Consider the following 16,063-nt stretch of genomic DNA (forward strand, 5'->3'; position numbering starts at 1 on the left):
GTGCGAGACAGGAGTCTAAGATATATATATATATTTTTTTTTTTAAATATATTTTTGTAAATAAAAAAAAGAAAACAACTCCTAAAGGAGTCAATAACATATTTTTTTGTCAGTTAAATGCTGCATTAATTATATATAATAGAATAAAATGAAAGACAACACTACTAAAAGACAGAACTGAGTCAAGGAACTCCACTTTTATGGGTGGAGAAACAATTCAGCCAGTGCCAGTAGTTAAGATCTACGACAAATAAAATATTTTAATCTCTATTGTTGCATTTTTTTTTTTCTTTTTAATATGACCTCTGAAAATGTCTTTGGAAAATCAGCTTTGCCCTTTAAAATAGATTACTATTATGTAATATGCACAGAATAGATACTATATCCCTCATATCAAGCCCATCGGATATCTCTATTATGTTGTGCTTGCCTTTTACTTTTTTTATTTTATCAACTATATGCTACATATGACTGCAAAGGCCACATGGCGCTAGCAGAATGAGATCTGCCCCAATCACAGACCGGTTTATTGCCATAGGGGGACAGGCTGACACCTTAAGGTTTGGCTGAAACTTAAAGAATGGTCATTTTGTATACAGGGCTTGCAGACATTGCCACAGTGATACCTATAGCCCAAAGATATACTCGAAGCATTTGGCACTGGGGCAGAGGTCTTCCTGCCTTTTTTACAGTTGTATGGCACAGGAAACCATGATAAAGATGATCAGTCAGCCCAAATCTAAGAGTGTACAATCATCTGTAGCACGGGGGGTGCTGTTGAAAGTATAAAATGGAAGGAACGTATATAGACTGCCATGAACTACGAGTCTTCAGGGTTGCTCAGTGCAAACAACATGACTAAAAACATAGATAGCATGAGTTTGGGAACAAGCGCTGGTCAACGATCATCGAAGCCAGCTCCCAATATGACCTTTAAATACATCAAAAAAGAAAAAAAAGAGAAAATATCCCACTAGAAATACACATTAGTGCAACTTCATTGACCAAATAATGTGCAAAACTCACACTAACCAAAGACATGCATACTCACACCTGTGCATTACCAAAATCTAGGCTATGCTGAGGACAGGAGAAAAGGCTTGTTGGTGAGTTTTAGGACAGTGAACAGACTGGTGCAGAGAGGCAGCCCCCCATGAATTCATTGAATTGCACTAAGGGTTCCTTTTGCACTAAAGGAGTTACATATCATAAAAGCCGCACACACCCACACACACATACACACACACAGACACACAATACAAACATTTGTTTAAATGTGTCGTGCTTCAAATGCCAACTCTGTTATGAAATTAAAAATAAATGTCTATGGCACGGACACACGAATTCTGAAGAGAGCAAGGGGACAAGTAGAGGTTGTGAAGAAACCGCATGGTCTGTCTTGTGTCATGTCTGTCCGTAATGAACAAGTTTCAGTTGCAATTCCCCTGCTTAAGCAATGATTGGTGGAGAGTGGATGTAATGGCAAGTTATATGAACTGATTCAAAAAAATTCTCAGAAGTTTTGTGAAGGATGAGAATAGAAAGGTGAAGAGCTTGTCAATAATTATCCTTCTATCCTTTTTAAAGTCTATATAAAGAATTAAAAAAAGCAACCTCAATACTCTTCGGTCCTAAACTTGCTGCTCATTTATTTTTATTTATTTTTCTCCAACCTCCAGGCTTGCCATTTTGTCCTACATCCCATATTCCAATTACTAGAAAAGAGGCATTGTAACTCTCCCCAAAAGGAAGACTGAAAATATGACAAATGCCAGAACAATTTTAAAACTGAGGCCTGCTCTGGCTCTGCCCTGCTTGTTCATAATTTCTTCCTTATTTTTCGCTCTGAATTTTCTCCTATGGTCGCTGCCTCTACTTTGCCCGAAACATGCTCTGATGTCACGGCGATCTGTTGGCTGATGATAAAACTCATCAGTAGTAACTGAACACAAGAGCCCCCCTTTTCTGCTCCTGTTGCTTCGGCTTCCTGGTGAAGTGAAGGGCTGAGACTGAGAGCGTGCTTTTGGCTCCCTCTGCTAGCACCAGTCATCCTCGTCTGCTTCATGGTAATAGCTTCGAACTCTGGGAGCTTGGCCGGACCCTGAACTGAGCCCTAAGGTGTAGTGGTAGCCGTTGGGGACCCTGCAGAGCTGGTGGGAATGGGAAGTGAGTGAGGACACGTAGGAAGTCCGAGAGGAACGTCCAGAGTTGCTGGCCAAGGCCTCCTCAAAAGTTAAGGTGTCCTCGGGCACAGGGCAGTAGCTGTCGGCATCCTGTCGCGGTCCAAGGTACGGGTCAGAACCAATGCGCGTAACTGTGCAGGCGGAGTGGCTTGGGGAATCACTGTACAGCAAAGTATTGTGCTCTGATAGACCCCGGCTCAGTCGTCCAGGAGAGTAAATGGGTCCCCCAAAGTGCACAGGGGAAGAGTGAGCTGTCCGATATGTGACACTGGGCCGAGGAGTGAGCGGCGTCTGTGGCAGCTGCCTCCGGACTCCGCGGCAGGGGGTACTAGCACCGGAGCTGGTCAGACGTGGACTCCCGCTGGCCGAACCACTGCCCTAGATTGAAAGGGTGAAAAAGCACATCAAAACGGCACAGGAACACAGAATGGAGAGAAGAAACACAATGAGGCACACCATACACACACAACAGTGAAAAGTCCACAGGACAATGATGTAAGTGGTCACACACAGGCAACACCCATGGCACAAAAAAGGATAGGCAAGAGGAGGGTGAAGGATCATGTCCAACATCAAACACACAAAATCACAGTAAAAAAATAAAAAAAATAAAAAGACACCAAGAGACAAAAAGTTGTCACAAACACAAGATAAAAAGATAGGCAATGGGCATGGAAAGAAGAGAAAAACAAGGGAGAGTTTAGAAAAGTAGAAAACACACAGGTTTGAGTCGACAGCCTTAAAAAACACTCAACACACAACATTCCATATCATGATTAATGTACCAAAATCAGTTGTTATCGCAACATAACATATAGCGAATTTGGGTACCATAGTACCAAAGGTGGTTACTGCTATTGCCCTGCAGAGTAGAAGGCCCATTCGTTTTGTGTTTGTGTGGGCCTCGGAGCTCATTAACCCCAGTAATCCCCAGTTTTTAGACCATGTTAAAGACAGCCTGTCGGTAACTTTAAAAACATTGCAGGTAAACGCACAGAAATATCAAGTCTTTTAAATACTTACTTTCAGCAATTTTCTATTCCATAAACAATTTTATGCTCACTTGCAAAGTGACTTTGAACTTGCTAGATAATTTTACTTCTCTGGGAATATTCATTTCCCTAGCATAGCCCCCTTCCTCGCACGTCATAGCCCCCCTCCTCGCACGTCATAGCCCCCCTCCTCGCACGTCATAGGCCCCCTCCTTGCACGTCATAGCCCCCCTCCTCGCATGTCTCGCATGTCATAGCCCCCCTCCTCGCACGTCATAGCCCCCCTCCTCGCATGTCTCGCATGTCATAGCCCCCCTCCTCGCACGTCATAGCCCCCCTCCTCGCACGTCATAGCCCCCCTCCTCGCACGTCATAGCCCCCCTCCTTGCACGTCATAGCCCCCCTCCTCGCACGTCATAGCCCCCCTCCTCGCACGTCATAGCCCCCCTCCTCGCATGTCTCGCATGTCATAGCCCCTTTCCTCGCACGTCATAGCCCCCCTCTTTGCACGTCTCGCATGTCATAGCCCCCCTCCTCGCACGTCATAGCCCCCCTCCTCGCATGTCTCGCATGTCATAGCCCCCTTCCTTGCATGTCATAGCCCCCCTCCTCGCACGTCATAGCCCCCTTCCTCTTCTGGGAGTGTCTGATTACTCTGTGTTGTCCCTGCTCCACCATCCTTTGCCCTTGCTATATAACCTTTAATGTTAATGCAACTTAGACCCGGTTCACACTGAGGCAGCGCGACTGCCTCAGGCAAACGGGATCCAACTTTAGCGGCGGCTTGCAAAATGACTTCTGTATAGAAGGCAATGCAAGTCCCCCCAATAGTCGTACAGGAACCTTTTTTTGGTCACTCCGATTAGAATGGTTCCATTGCACAGAACGGGACGCGAATTGTCAGGCGGCTAAGTCGCCTGACGAGTCGCCCCTGTGTGAACCGGTGCTTAGGGGAATATCACAGATTGCCACATAATGGACAGCGCTCATTTTTGATCCACCTGGGATATTTGGATATAAGTATTCATTTCATCTGCAGCATAACTTTCTTATGCTTTTCATTTCTGAAGGGTTTTTTGCCTCTCCAAGCACCTGGAGGAATACAGAAATGACCAAGTCCTGTGTCAAATAAATTCTGTCTCAAGTCGCACTTGTGTGCTGAGTGTTGTGCGTTGACACATTTAAAAAAAAATGTGCGTTATTGAACTTTTTAAGTTGTGCTCGTTTCAAGGGCAAGGATCCCATTATTATGTATAAAAAATGCATGTACACATGTCTGCATTCATTCTTGCTGTAGTTCTTTGTTATGTGGGAACGTATATGCATTGCACAGCCCAGGCGTGAATGGAAAAAGGAATAAAACCAATGGCTTTACATTGCTGATAACAAGTGATGACTGGCATTGACCATGATAGGCAGAATTTTAAATTTGCAATTTTTTTTTATAACAAATTTGCACACATACAGTACATTGACCCTAATCCTGTAAGCAGCATATTGCAAGGAAACATACTAGAGAAGATAACAATGTAACCCCACATCACACTCCTAAATAACAGACCCGTCAGTTAATTATATAGCCAGCAAGTACATGTAAAGACATCATACAATATAGCAGTTCACAGATGTTTCTTAACTGACAATTTCATGAATTATTTGCATGCTGATAACCTGTGGACCTCTCCTTGTGAAAATGATATTTACCTGGCTATCACACTGACACTTTGGGGGAGATTTACTAAGACTGGTGCAAACAAAATCTGGTGCAACTGTGCATAATAACCAATCAGCGTCCAGGTTTGAGCATCAAAACTTAAAGCGGAGGTCCACTCTAAAGTGGACCTTCCTCTCATTGGAATCCTCCCCCCCCCCTTCTGGCGCCACAATTGGCACCTTTCAGGGGGGAGGGGGGTGCAGGTACCTGTACAGTACAGGTATCTGCACCCACTTCCGGGATAGCTCTCTGTGGAAAGGGGCGTAGATTACGCCCCTTTCCGAAAGTCCCCCGCTGCCTGCTGGGAAACACACGGATCCCAGAGGCAGCGGGTCCATCCTCATTGCGCAGCGCGACTCGCGCATGCGCAGTAGGGAACCGGGAAATGAAGCCGAAAGGCTCCACTTCCTGATTCCCATACCCAAGATGGCGGCGGCAGCACCCGAGAGACGATCGAGAGATCGGCTTCGGGTGCCGACATCGCGGGGCGCGCTGGACAGGTAAGTGTCACTATTTTAAAAGTCAGCAGCTGCAGTATTTGTAGCTGCTGGCTTTAAAAAAAAAAAAAAAAAACGCGGACTCCCGCTTTAATTGAACAGGCTGAAGTTAGAACTTGATTGGTTAGTATGCAAAGCTACACTAGAATCTTCGTACACCCGTTTTAGTAAATCGCCCCCTTTGCTGCCTGCCGCCTCCTGGTCAGCAAATGCCAAAGTCAGAACTTTGGGGGTTATTTACGAAAAGGCAAATCCACTTTGCACTACAAGTGCAAAGTTCACTTGGAAGTGCAGTTGCTGTTAATCTGAGGGATTGATCTGAAATGAGGGGAAGCTCTGCTGATTTTATTATCCTTTCATGCGCAAGCGAAAATGCTGTTTTTTATTTCCCTTTCATGTCCCCCTTGGATCTACAGCGACTGCACTTTCAGTGCAATTTCAAGTGCACTTTGCACTTTTAGTTTGCATTTGTAGTGCAAAGTGAATTTGCCTTTAGTAAATAACCCCCTTTGTTTCAGGAGAGTGACTTGGAAAAGTGCTGGATAGACATGTGCATTTCGTTTCGTTCCGATTCGAGATTCGGACGAATTTTCATTATTCGGACATTCGGATGCATCCGAATTACCGAATTACAATGCTAACGAATTCAACCTAATTCAGCCGAAATTCGTCTCAATACCGTATTCGAAATGATTTCAACATGATTCGACATTATTTCAACCGCATTCGAAAATATTTTATGACCCACTTTTAGGGCCATGTATCTCGGGGTCACTTCGTGCTAGAAACCCCAAATTTGGTATGCAAACACAATAGTACTAGCACTACAACATATCCAAATTTGAAGTGTCTAGCACCAAATTACCCCGAGATACATGGCCCTAAAGTCGGGTCACAAAATATTTTCGAATGCGGTTGAAATAATGTCGAATCATGCTGAAATCATTTTGAATCCGGTAGAAATATTTTCGAATTTGGTTGAAATATTTTCAAATGTGGCCGATTTTTCGAATTCGGTAGAAAACTAAACGAAATCCGAAAACGAATTTAAGGAAGTTAACGAATTAAAACGAAACGAAAGTAAACAAATGTTTTCCTTTTGCACATGTCTAGTGCTGGAGTGAGAGGATCAGCCAGGCAAACTGACATCTTCTGAAGATTTTCAGGTAATGTCACATTTTCATTAGAGAACTCCTGTCTAATTAATTGATGTTATTTTAGAACGTAGAGGTGCCAGTATCATTAAATACAACTAAATAACATTTTTAACACTAGAGAAAATTCATTTTTTTTTTATAAATGATTAACCAAAATGCAGCCAGTTTAGATACAAACCAGACTCAGCAGAGATCTTCCTAAATGTCTATGATCCACATAAAATAGGATTGTTGACATCTCTGTAGTACAGTACAGAACACAGGTTTTTAAATCATTATGATTGGGCTATATGCAGCTACCTCCAGCTGATTGGACACTTTCAAATAATGCTGCAGGGACATGACAGTGACCCAAAGCGCACAGCAAAAATGGACCCACAGTGGTTGAAGGAGTTGAATGTCCTTGCATGGCCTAATCAGAGCCCAGACTTAAACCCCGTTGAAAATCTGTGGAATGACTTGAAGACTGCAGACTGGTTTAGACCAATGTGTTGATGTGCTGTGAAAAATGATCTACATGTACTACTTTTGCTCAGTGTAGCGTAGTGCAAAGCAGTCCTCTGCCTAGTATCGTAACACTGCAGTGAGCGGTTTTCAGGCACTTAGCAGAGGCTATTTCTAGCGCTAAATCCCCTGAAAACTGCCCCAGTGTGAAAGGGGTCTTAGGGTGTCAAAGACTGGGCTATGTATCATCTGATCCCCCCAATGAGTTCTTTAGAATATCTAACTAATGTTTATTTTTATTTTGGATAGAATGGGGAAGGCTCCAAAACCCTGATCAGGTTCATTTCCTGACCTAGGAACACAATAGGGGGTGAGCGGGAAATCTCTCCAAAGTAAGAGGAAATTCCTCTTTGACAGCTGTCACCTAAACTCATGCCCCCTTTTAAGAATTTGCCTCTATTTCTCATAGCTTTCTGCCCTGCTGACCTTTGTAGTGTTCAAGATAGTGTTAGATCTTGTTGGTGTTAGGTCTGTAGTGAGTTATTGAAATGGGTCCCTTCCAGGGGCGGACTGACAACTCATGGGCCCCCCGGGGCAATAGGAGATTATGGGGCCCCCAGGCAATCGGAGATTATGGGGACACACAGTATACACATACATGTATACACAGATATGTTTCTATTGGCTGAGAAGGTACTGGAGAGGTGGGGCAGCTATAATCTCAGGATTTTTAGACCAAAAGGATGTTGGTAAGCAGGGCCGGGACAAGGGGTGGGCAGGTGGGTCGGCTGCCCTGGGCACTGTGGTATCATGGGCGATGGGGAGGCAACCCTGATGGGGCGCCCTAGTGGCTCAGGGCCCTCGGGCAGTGCCCGAGTGGCCAAATGGTCAGTCCGCCCCTGGTCCCTTCAAACCTGTGAAGTTTGTAGAGGTAGGAGAGGAGCATTGTGATTAAACAGAAAGTCTTGGGAAAAACTCAGTCTGATGGACAACAATGATTACTTTATTAGCGTAGGACATGGTTGCTCAACCTGTGGCCTTCAGCTGTTGCAGAACTACAATTCCCATCATGCCTTTGGGAGTCACGCTTGTAACTGTCAACCTTGAAATGCCTCCTGGGACTTGTAGTTTCGCAACAGCTGGAGGGTCACATGTTGATCATCCATTGTGTAGGACATAGAACATAGCCAACGTGTTGGGTAATTTAGGATTCCACTCTTTCAGGTCTTCGGTGGGATTAGTCCAATGAAATGATCACTTTTCTGCAGCTGGTTAAAATTTCCAAGACTTTCTATCCTAGGTACAGTGCTCCTGACCCAGGGCCGGGGCAAGGGGTGGGCAGGAGGGACAGCTGCCCCTGGCGCAATGGTTTATTGCAGGGGTAGGGGGCCTCCTGACCCAGGGCCGGGGCAAGGGGCGGCTGCCCCTGGCGCAATGGTTTATTTCAGGGGTAGGGGGCCTCCTGACCCAGGGCCGGGCAAAGGGGTGGGCAGGAGGGGAGGCTGCCCCTGGCGCAATGGTTTATTGCAGGGGTAGGGGGCACCCTGACCCTAACCCTAAGGGAAAGGGGGGCGCAGTTTGGCATCTTTGCCCTGGGCGCTGGATGAACCTGGATGTTCCGGCACTGTCCTGACCCACCTCCCACAATTTTCTGTTTCAGGTAACAAAGGCCAACTGGATAAAGAAATAAGAGAAACAAGACAGCAATAAATATCTCTCACAGGTTCTCTAGCGTTTCCCCGCAGTATTAAGTGTTTTTGCTGCTGTCTGTGTCCATAATGGGGTGATTTTGCATCACTTTCCATCTGTTCCCTGCCACTAAAGCAGGAAGTGAGCAGAAATGACTCTAGTGGGGACAGAGCAATCTTAATGTAAAAAAAATTTTTTTGTCTGAATTTGAAGACAAAGTCAGTCAGTTTCTTGCAGGCACTCTCCAGTCTGAGCAATGTTTATAAACAATGTTACTCTGTATCTCTCTAACATTGTTTATAAACATTGATCAGACAGAAGATAGAGAGATACAAAGTAACATTGTTTATAAACATTGATCAGACAGGAGATCCTTTGTATCTCTCTGTCTCCTGTCTGATCAATATTTATAAACAATGTTAATTTGTATTTATCTATGTCTGAAAGTTTTTTGGTTTGTATGTTGCTGTCCCTCACCTGTCTGTGAGAAGCATGATCCTGTCCAGAAGTTGGCGAGGTGGCCCGGCTGTGGTCAGAGTGTCGGGGGTGCCCAGAATCTCGGCTGCCATATCGGTCACATGAGTAAAAGCGCTGTTTCTCCGATGAGGACGGTGGTTGCTGCTTGCGTTCCTGGGACCTCCCTCTCTCCTGTCGCCTCTCCCGTGGTGGGGCTTCTGCTGACACAAAATGCCTCAAGTATGTTAGTAAGAAACTTAAATTGGCTTTGTGACATTTCACTACTAAAGAGTCCCAGGGAGATACTAGATAAGTTAGTGGGCAGCTTTTCACCCTCACCACACACTGCCCAACTCTAGCAAAAACATTTTTTTTACGTTTTTTGGATGGACTCGGTAAGAGTAAATATTTGTATCAGGTTTTTAATATGATCTTCATCCCCACCTGAGAGATTTCTCATCACTTCCCATCATGACAATAAGAAGAAATCTAAACAGTGGTGACACAGATACAAACGTAGACAGTCCTATTGTGTATGGGGCCAGGGTGTACAATCAATTATTGCCCTTGGGGGTATCATCCCTCTAATCTATAGAAGGGGGGGGTGCTTTAAAACTGTGAAATGTAATTATACCACCCAGGGTGTGATATAAGCACAAAATATGCAAATCGTAAATATTGAAAAAACGAATATAAAAAGAAAAAATTCAATCTGCGCACCCTTCAACTCAACTCAAGGAAATTATTAAAGAATTCTTTAAAAAAAAATAGGTGTGATAATGAATATTAAATATAAAAAATAGAGCAGCTGGTAGTGAGGCGTAAAAACAGCCTAAATCATAAAAAGAAAATAATAATTTTCATACCAAGCTCTCAACTACTCACATCTAATATAAACCAACGTATAGAACATAAACAAATGTGAATGAAATTAAATGTGTGCAATGTCCATACACCGCCACCAGATGTCTCCAATCAAGTGAAAGTGATATCATCTTTAACCACTTTCAGCCCCCGGACCATTTTGCTGGCTTAAGACCAGACCACTTTTTTTTGCGATTCGGCACTGCGTCGCTTTAACTGACAATTGCGCGGTCGTGCGACGTGGCTCCCAAATAAAATTGATGTCCTTTTTTTCCCACAAATAGAGATTTCTTTTGGTAGTATTTGATCACCTCTGCGGTTTTTATTTTTTGCGGTATAAACAAAAATAGAGTGACAATTTTGGAAAAAAAACGCATAATGTTTTAATTTTTGTTATAATAAATATACCCCAAAGATATATAAAAAAACTTTTTTTTCCTCAGTTTAAGCCGATACGTATTCTTCTACATATTTTTGGTCAAAAAATGTGCAATAAGCGATTATTGATTGGTTTGCACAAAAGTTATAGCATTTACAAAATAGGGGATAGTTTTATGGCATTTTTATTAATAATTTTTTTTTACTAATAATGGCGGCGATCTGCGATTTTTATTGTGACTGCAACATTATGGCGGACACATCGGACATTTTTGACACATTTTTTGGACCATTGTCATTTATACAGCAATCACTGCTATACAAATGCATTGATTCCTGTGTAAATGACACTGGCAGTGAAAGGGTTAACCAGGGGGTGGCAGTGTAGGGGTTAAGTGTTCCTAGGGGTGTGTTACTAATTGTGGGGGGCTGGGCTTTGTGTTAGTGAACACTGATCTCTGCTCCAATCACATGGAGCAGAGATCAGCATCACTTGTTGCTAGGCAAAACGGGGAGATGCCGTTTACAACGGCATCTCCCTGTTCAGCCGCCCCGTGAGACGATCGCAGGTATGCCCGTGGCGATCGAGTCCGCGGGACCCACGACCGGACTCACGGGGTCCCGATCGGCACTCCAGCGGTGCGCACGTGATGGCAGGGCGGCATTTAAAAATGAACGTACCTGTACGTCAATATGCCTGCCCGTGCCATTCTGCCGACATACTTTGGCGTGCGCCGATCGGGAACTGGTTAAAAGTCCATGAATGAAATGTGAAATCAAAAAGTGCCTTCTTCCACCAGCCCCTACGCAAACATCCTACTCACCAAACGTACATGGCACCCATTACAGGTAGTCATAAACAGCATGTCAAGCAGAGATGTATCCTCCAGGGAAAAGGAAACCGACCCATGAAGTTGCACACCCACCGAGCAAAGGGTATGGTATATCATATATGTGAAGAAGAAGAAGAAGAAGAAGAAGAAGAAGAAGAAGAAGAAGAAGAAGAAGAAGAAGAAGAAGAAGAAAGGCTCCTTATAGTGAAATATGTAACATTTATTATATCGTAGCTAAAAAAATGCACAATTTTGCAGATCAAAGAAAGCTCATTAAAACAAGCAGGGACACCTTCGTACCAAAAGATGCGGGAGGTGACGTGGCACGTACTACTAAATGTGTTGGTGAAAAACGCGTTGGGTTGGGTAGTACGTGCCACGTCACTTCCGCCATCTTTTGGAATGTGATTGGCGTTCCTCCTTGCTTTAAGGAGCTTTCTTTCATCTGCAACATTGTAAGTGCATTTTTTTTAGTTAAAATATACCGGTAATACATTTTACATATTGCACTATGAGGAGCCTTTCTTCTTCTTCTTCTTCTTCTTCTTCTTCTTCTTCTTCACATATGTGATATACCATACCCTTTGCTCGGTGGGTGTGCAACTTCATGGGTCGGTTTCCTTTTCCCTGGAGGATACATCTCTGCTTGACATGCTGTTTATGACTCCCTGTATTGGGTGTCATGTATGTTTGGTGAGCAGGATTTTTGCCTAGGGGGTTCCAGTATGAAGGCACTTTTGATTTCACATTTCATTCATGGACTTTTAAAGATATCACTTTCACTTGATTGGAGACATCTGGTGGCGGTGTATGGACATTGCACATATTTCATTTCATTCACATATGTTTATGTTCTATACATTGGTTTATATCAGATGTCAGTAGTTGAAAGTGCGAAATTTAAAATATTAACACTATATTTTAGACATATCCATTAAAAGACTACTTTTTATTATAGATACTAGTCCTTGAACTGGATATTCTAGTCCCCCCATTGCAGACTTCTAGACATAGATGGGATAGAGGCTTACTATGGGTTTTTGGGTAAGATCCATAGATTTTTTTCACTTTATTCCCATTGATTTGTGCTTTTTTTTTTTTTTACCTCGCTCTTTTTTTTTAATCCTTCCCTATCGCCTCCCCTCCCCCTTCCCCTCCCCTCCCCTCACCACTCCTTTTCCTCACCCCCCCCCCCTTCTTTTGCCTTTTCCTCCCCCTTTTTTTTGTAACCTTTCTATGAAAAAAAAAATGTGTGTGTGTGTAATATATATATATATATATATATATATATATATATATATATATATATATATATATATATTAATAACCCCTGGTTTTGGTTGTGTAGTGATGCGGACCTGGTGTCTCCACAAAGGCTCAAGGGCTCGGGAGACCTTGTTACTAGCCACTTACCAACAAGTCTGTTTAACAACTTCATTCACAAGCCTCTTTTTGACACTTATTTACAAAATAAAATAATTTTGTTTTGCTAGAAAATTACTTAGAAAAAAAAAAAATCCCTAGAGAATAAATTGGTGGTCATTGCAATACTTTGTCGCATGGTATTTGCGCAGCAGTCTTAAAAGCGCACTTTTTTGGATAAAATACACTTTTTTTAATTAAAACATAAAGCAACGGTAAACTTAGCGCAATTCTAATTATTTTTTTTTATATTGTGAAAGATAATGTTACGCCAAATAAATTGATACCCAACACGTCACGCTTCAAAATTGCACCTGCTTGTGGAATGGCAACAAACTTTTACCCTTAATCTCCACAAGCGATGTTTAAAAATTTCTACAGGTTACCAGTTTTGAGATACAGAGAAAGTCTGTAGCTAGAATTATTGCTCTCTCTCTAATGATCGCGGCGATACCCCACATGGGTGGTTTGAGTAGTGTTTTCATATGCAGGCGCTACTTACGTATGCGTTCGCTTCTTATTATTCTTATTAATTATTTTACTTTTTATTTTTAATTTTGACACTTTTTTTTTTTTTTTTTTTTTTTTTAAATGGGGTCACTTTTTTATTCCTATTACAAGGAATTTAAACATCCCTTGTAATAGAAAAAAACCACGACAGGACCTCTTAAATAGGAGATTTGGGAGTCAAAATACCTCAGATCTCATATTTACACTAGAATGTAATAAAGGAAAAAAAAAAAAATTCTTCTTTAACAGCTATGGGTGAAAATAACGTTTCACGTAGTTTCCACCCACCCACGCTATGGAGCTGAGCTGGGGCCATCTTCCACTCAGTTGGCAGTCAGGCATCCATGGGAGAGGACGCAATTGTCGATGACCGAAGCGTGGCGGGAGGGGGGTGGGCATCTCGCAGCGAATACACCGCAGAGACCAATTTTATGTTAAAGAGAAACGCACTGCGTTTACGAAAATACCGGGGTTATGACATCTTATTTATTGTAATATATTTTGTACTCTAAGTACTTTCAAGATACTTTATGAAATAATACAATAATCATGTATTTATATGTATTGTTACAGCATTTTTACATTGAGATCCCGGGTCCTGATGAAGCGAGGCTCCCTGCAAAATGCGTCAACCTTATAGTTTGATCTCAAGACCACGCTTACAGTAAACCCTGGATGGCCAATTTGTAGATTTGGTTTTAAAATAATCTTTTAATTCATATGTCCAAAATAAAGTGTTAATATTTTTAGATTTGCATCATTTGTGTTTATAATACACGCTGGGTGGTATAAAGTCACAGTTTTGATCCACCCCCACAGATAAAAACTCAACAGACGTTCTAACTTTTCTTTTGCTCTGCCCAAAATTTAAAAAAAAAAACTGTTTTTCCTGGGGTATAAAGTTTTGTTTCAACTAAACATAGTCTTTAACGCTACATCAAGGTGCAAATATTAAAGCGTAACTTCACTTTTGTTGAGAAAAAAACATTCCCACCCCCCCCCCCCCCCCCAGATGATCTATGTGTCAGGGGTTCAGGCCATCCAGGCGCTTCAGCCGCGTCCCTGCGCGCATGCGTGGTGGAACGGCGCTCCGGCGCATTCACGGTCCGGCGCTCCGGCGCATTCACGGTCCGGCGCTCAGGCGCACGCACATGCACACTGGCGCACGCCTGTGCACATTGGCGCACGTTTAGCGTGCCCCTGGCGGCCTATAAAAGCTGCTCTGGCGCACACATCAATTGCTGGTTCATCTTCAGCTCCTGTTACCGTATATACTCGAGTATAAGCCGAGATTTTCAGCCTCTTTTTTGAGGCTGAAAGTGCCCCCCTCGGCTTATACTCGAGTCATCGCTGTCTGCCCGCTCGATCAGCGTGTCGAGCAGACAGACAGCGGCCATTCTATAATTCAAAAGCCGCGCCTCCGGCTCCGCCTTCGCCTGTGATAGGCGGAACACTGAATTTCCCAGCAGCCTGTGTTCCGCCTATCACGGACATCCGCTCATCTTCGTACTACGGACGAGGATGAGACGATGTCCGTGATAGGCGGAACACAGGCTGCTGGGAAATTGTGTTCCGCCTATCACAGACAGGGAGGCGCAGCATTTGAACAGGGGAATGGGCGCCGACGAAGAGCGGTGATCCTGGGACGGGACCGGACGGAGGCTCGGCTCGGGACGGGACGGGACCGGACGGAGTCTCGGGACGGGACGGGACCGGACGGAGGCTCGGGACCGGACGGACGCTCGGGACACAGGTAGGCTGGACACACAAGGCCACACACACACACACACACACACACACACACACACACAGGGATGGATGGATGGACACACACACAGGGATGGATGGATGGACACACACACACACAGGGATGGATGGATGGATGGACACACACACACACACAGGGATGGATGGATGGATGGACACACACACAGGGATGGATGGATGGATGGACACACACACACACAGGGATGGATGGACACACACACACACAGGGATGGATGGATGGATGGACACACACACAGGGATGGACAGGCATATCTCACCCTCGGCTTATACACGAGTCAATAGGTTTCCCAGTTTTTTGGGGGTAAATTGGGGGCCTCGGCTTATATTCGGGTCGGCCTATACTCGAGTATATACGGTACCTGAAAACCTGTTTGTGCATCTGATTACCTGTTGTGACCCGGATTGTTCTTTGACGCTGCTGCTTATCTCCTGGATTTGACCCCCGGCTTTGTTATACGGACTCCGCTTACCTCCAGTGTTTGACCCTCTGCCTGTGACCCGGACTTGCCTCTTGTCTCCTGCCCTGACCCACGGCCTGTGACCCGGACTTGCTTGTGTCTCCCTAAGACACCTTACCTGAGCCTGTGCCTGTATCTAGGATTATCAGTGTTTGACCCCCAGCCGGGCGTTCCGCCCTCTACAGCTACCAGCCAGTTGCTACACAAGGTGTCCATCTCTACCAGACCTTCATGCAAGGCTTCCCCTGCCACCTGGGTTGCCTGTGCCTCTTTGTGCCATTTGCTCCCTGTATCAGCTCCAGGGGGGGCAAACTGCGCTTAGTTGCAAGGGTGAACCGCTCTCAGCCTTGGTAAGTACTTCTCTGATAGTAGGTAAATTACAAAGATTTTAACAAACTTTGTTACAGATTCCTACCATTTTTTATTCTGAAGAAATCCCTGTGTGTTTGTGTCCATATGTGAAAGTGAGTATAATGGGAGTGGTTTCATAATTATCAGTCAGCTGTGGCAGCTACAGAGCACCAACGAGGAAAGTGGCAGAGCCTGCATTCCTTTAGACGTGTTCCTACTGGGAGTTTCTCACCAAAAATGACTTTTTTTTGCAGGAGATGCCTGAAATCTGATTTGTATCTTTCTGCAGACTTCTGGGAAAATTATTGAGCCAATCACACAAGAAAT

At 44.0% G+C, this 16,063-nt stretch overlaps 1 protein-coding gene across 10 annotated transcripts in view; it reads right to left on the minus strand.

Moving 5' to 3' along the window:
• Positions 1–1,272: 1,272 nt before the first annotated feature.
• The window catches only part of CACNA1B (calcium voltage-gated channel subunit alpha1 B), a 495,135-nt gene continuing 480,344 nt past the window's right edge, over positions 1,273–16,063 (minus strand). For 6 of the 10 annotated variants that reach the window (XM_077467940.1, XM_077467936.1, XM_077467938.1 and 3 more), the window contains 2 exons: positions 9,154–9,353; positions 1,273–2,561 (listed from right to left, as the gene is read on the minus strand). In XM_077467940.1, the coding sequence (XP_077324066.1) occupies positions 2,037–2,561; positions 9,154–9,353 (725 nt within the window). In that variant the 3' untranslated portion in view covers positions 1,273–2,036. The remainder of the gene's footprint in view (positions 2,562–9,153; positions 9,354–16,063) is intronic. The other 4 variants (XM_077467939.1, XM_077467933.1, XM_077467935.1 and 1 more) reach the window with 2 other exon arrangements.

This window comes from Lithobates pipiens, unplaced genomic scaffold (genome assembly GCF_037356315.1).
Source record: "Lithobates pipiens isolate NorthernLeopardFrog02 unplaced genomic scaffold, aLitPip1_a1.2 Scaffold_11, whole genome shotgun sequence".
In the NCBI taxonomy this organism is placed as follows: domain Eukaryota; kingdom Metazoa; phylum Chordata; class Amphibia; order Anura; family Ranidae; genus Lithobates; species Lithobates pipiens.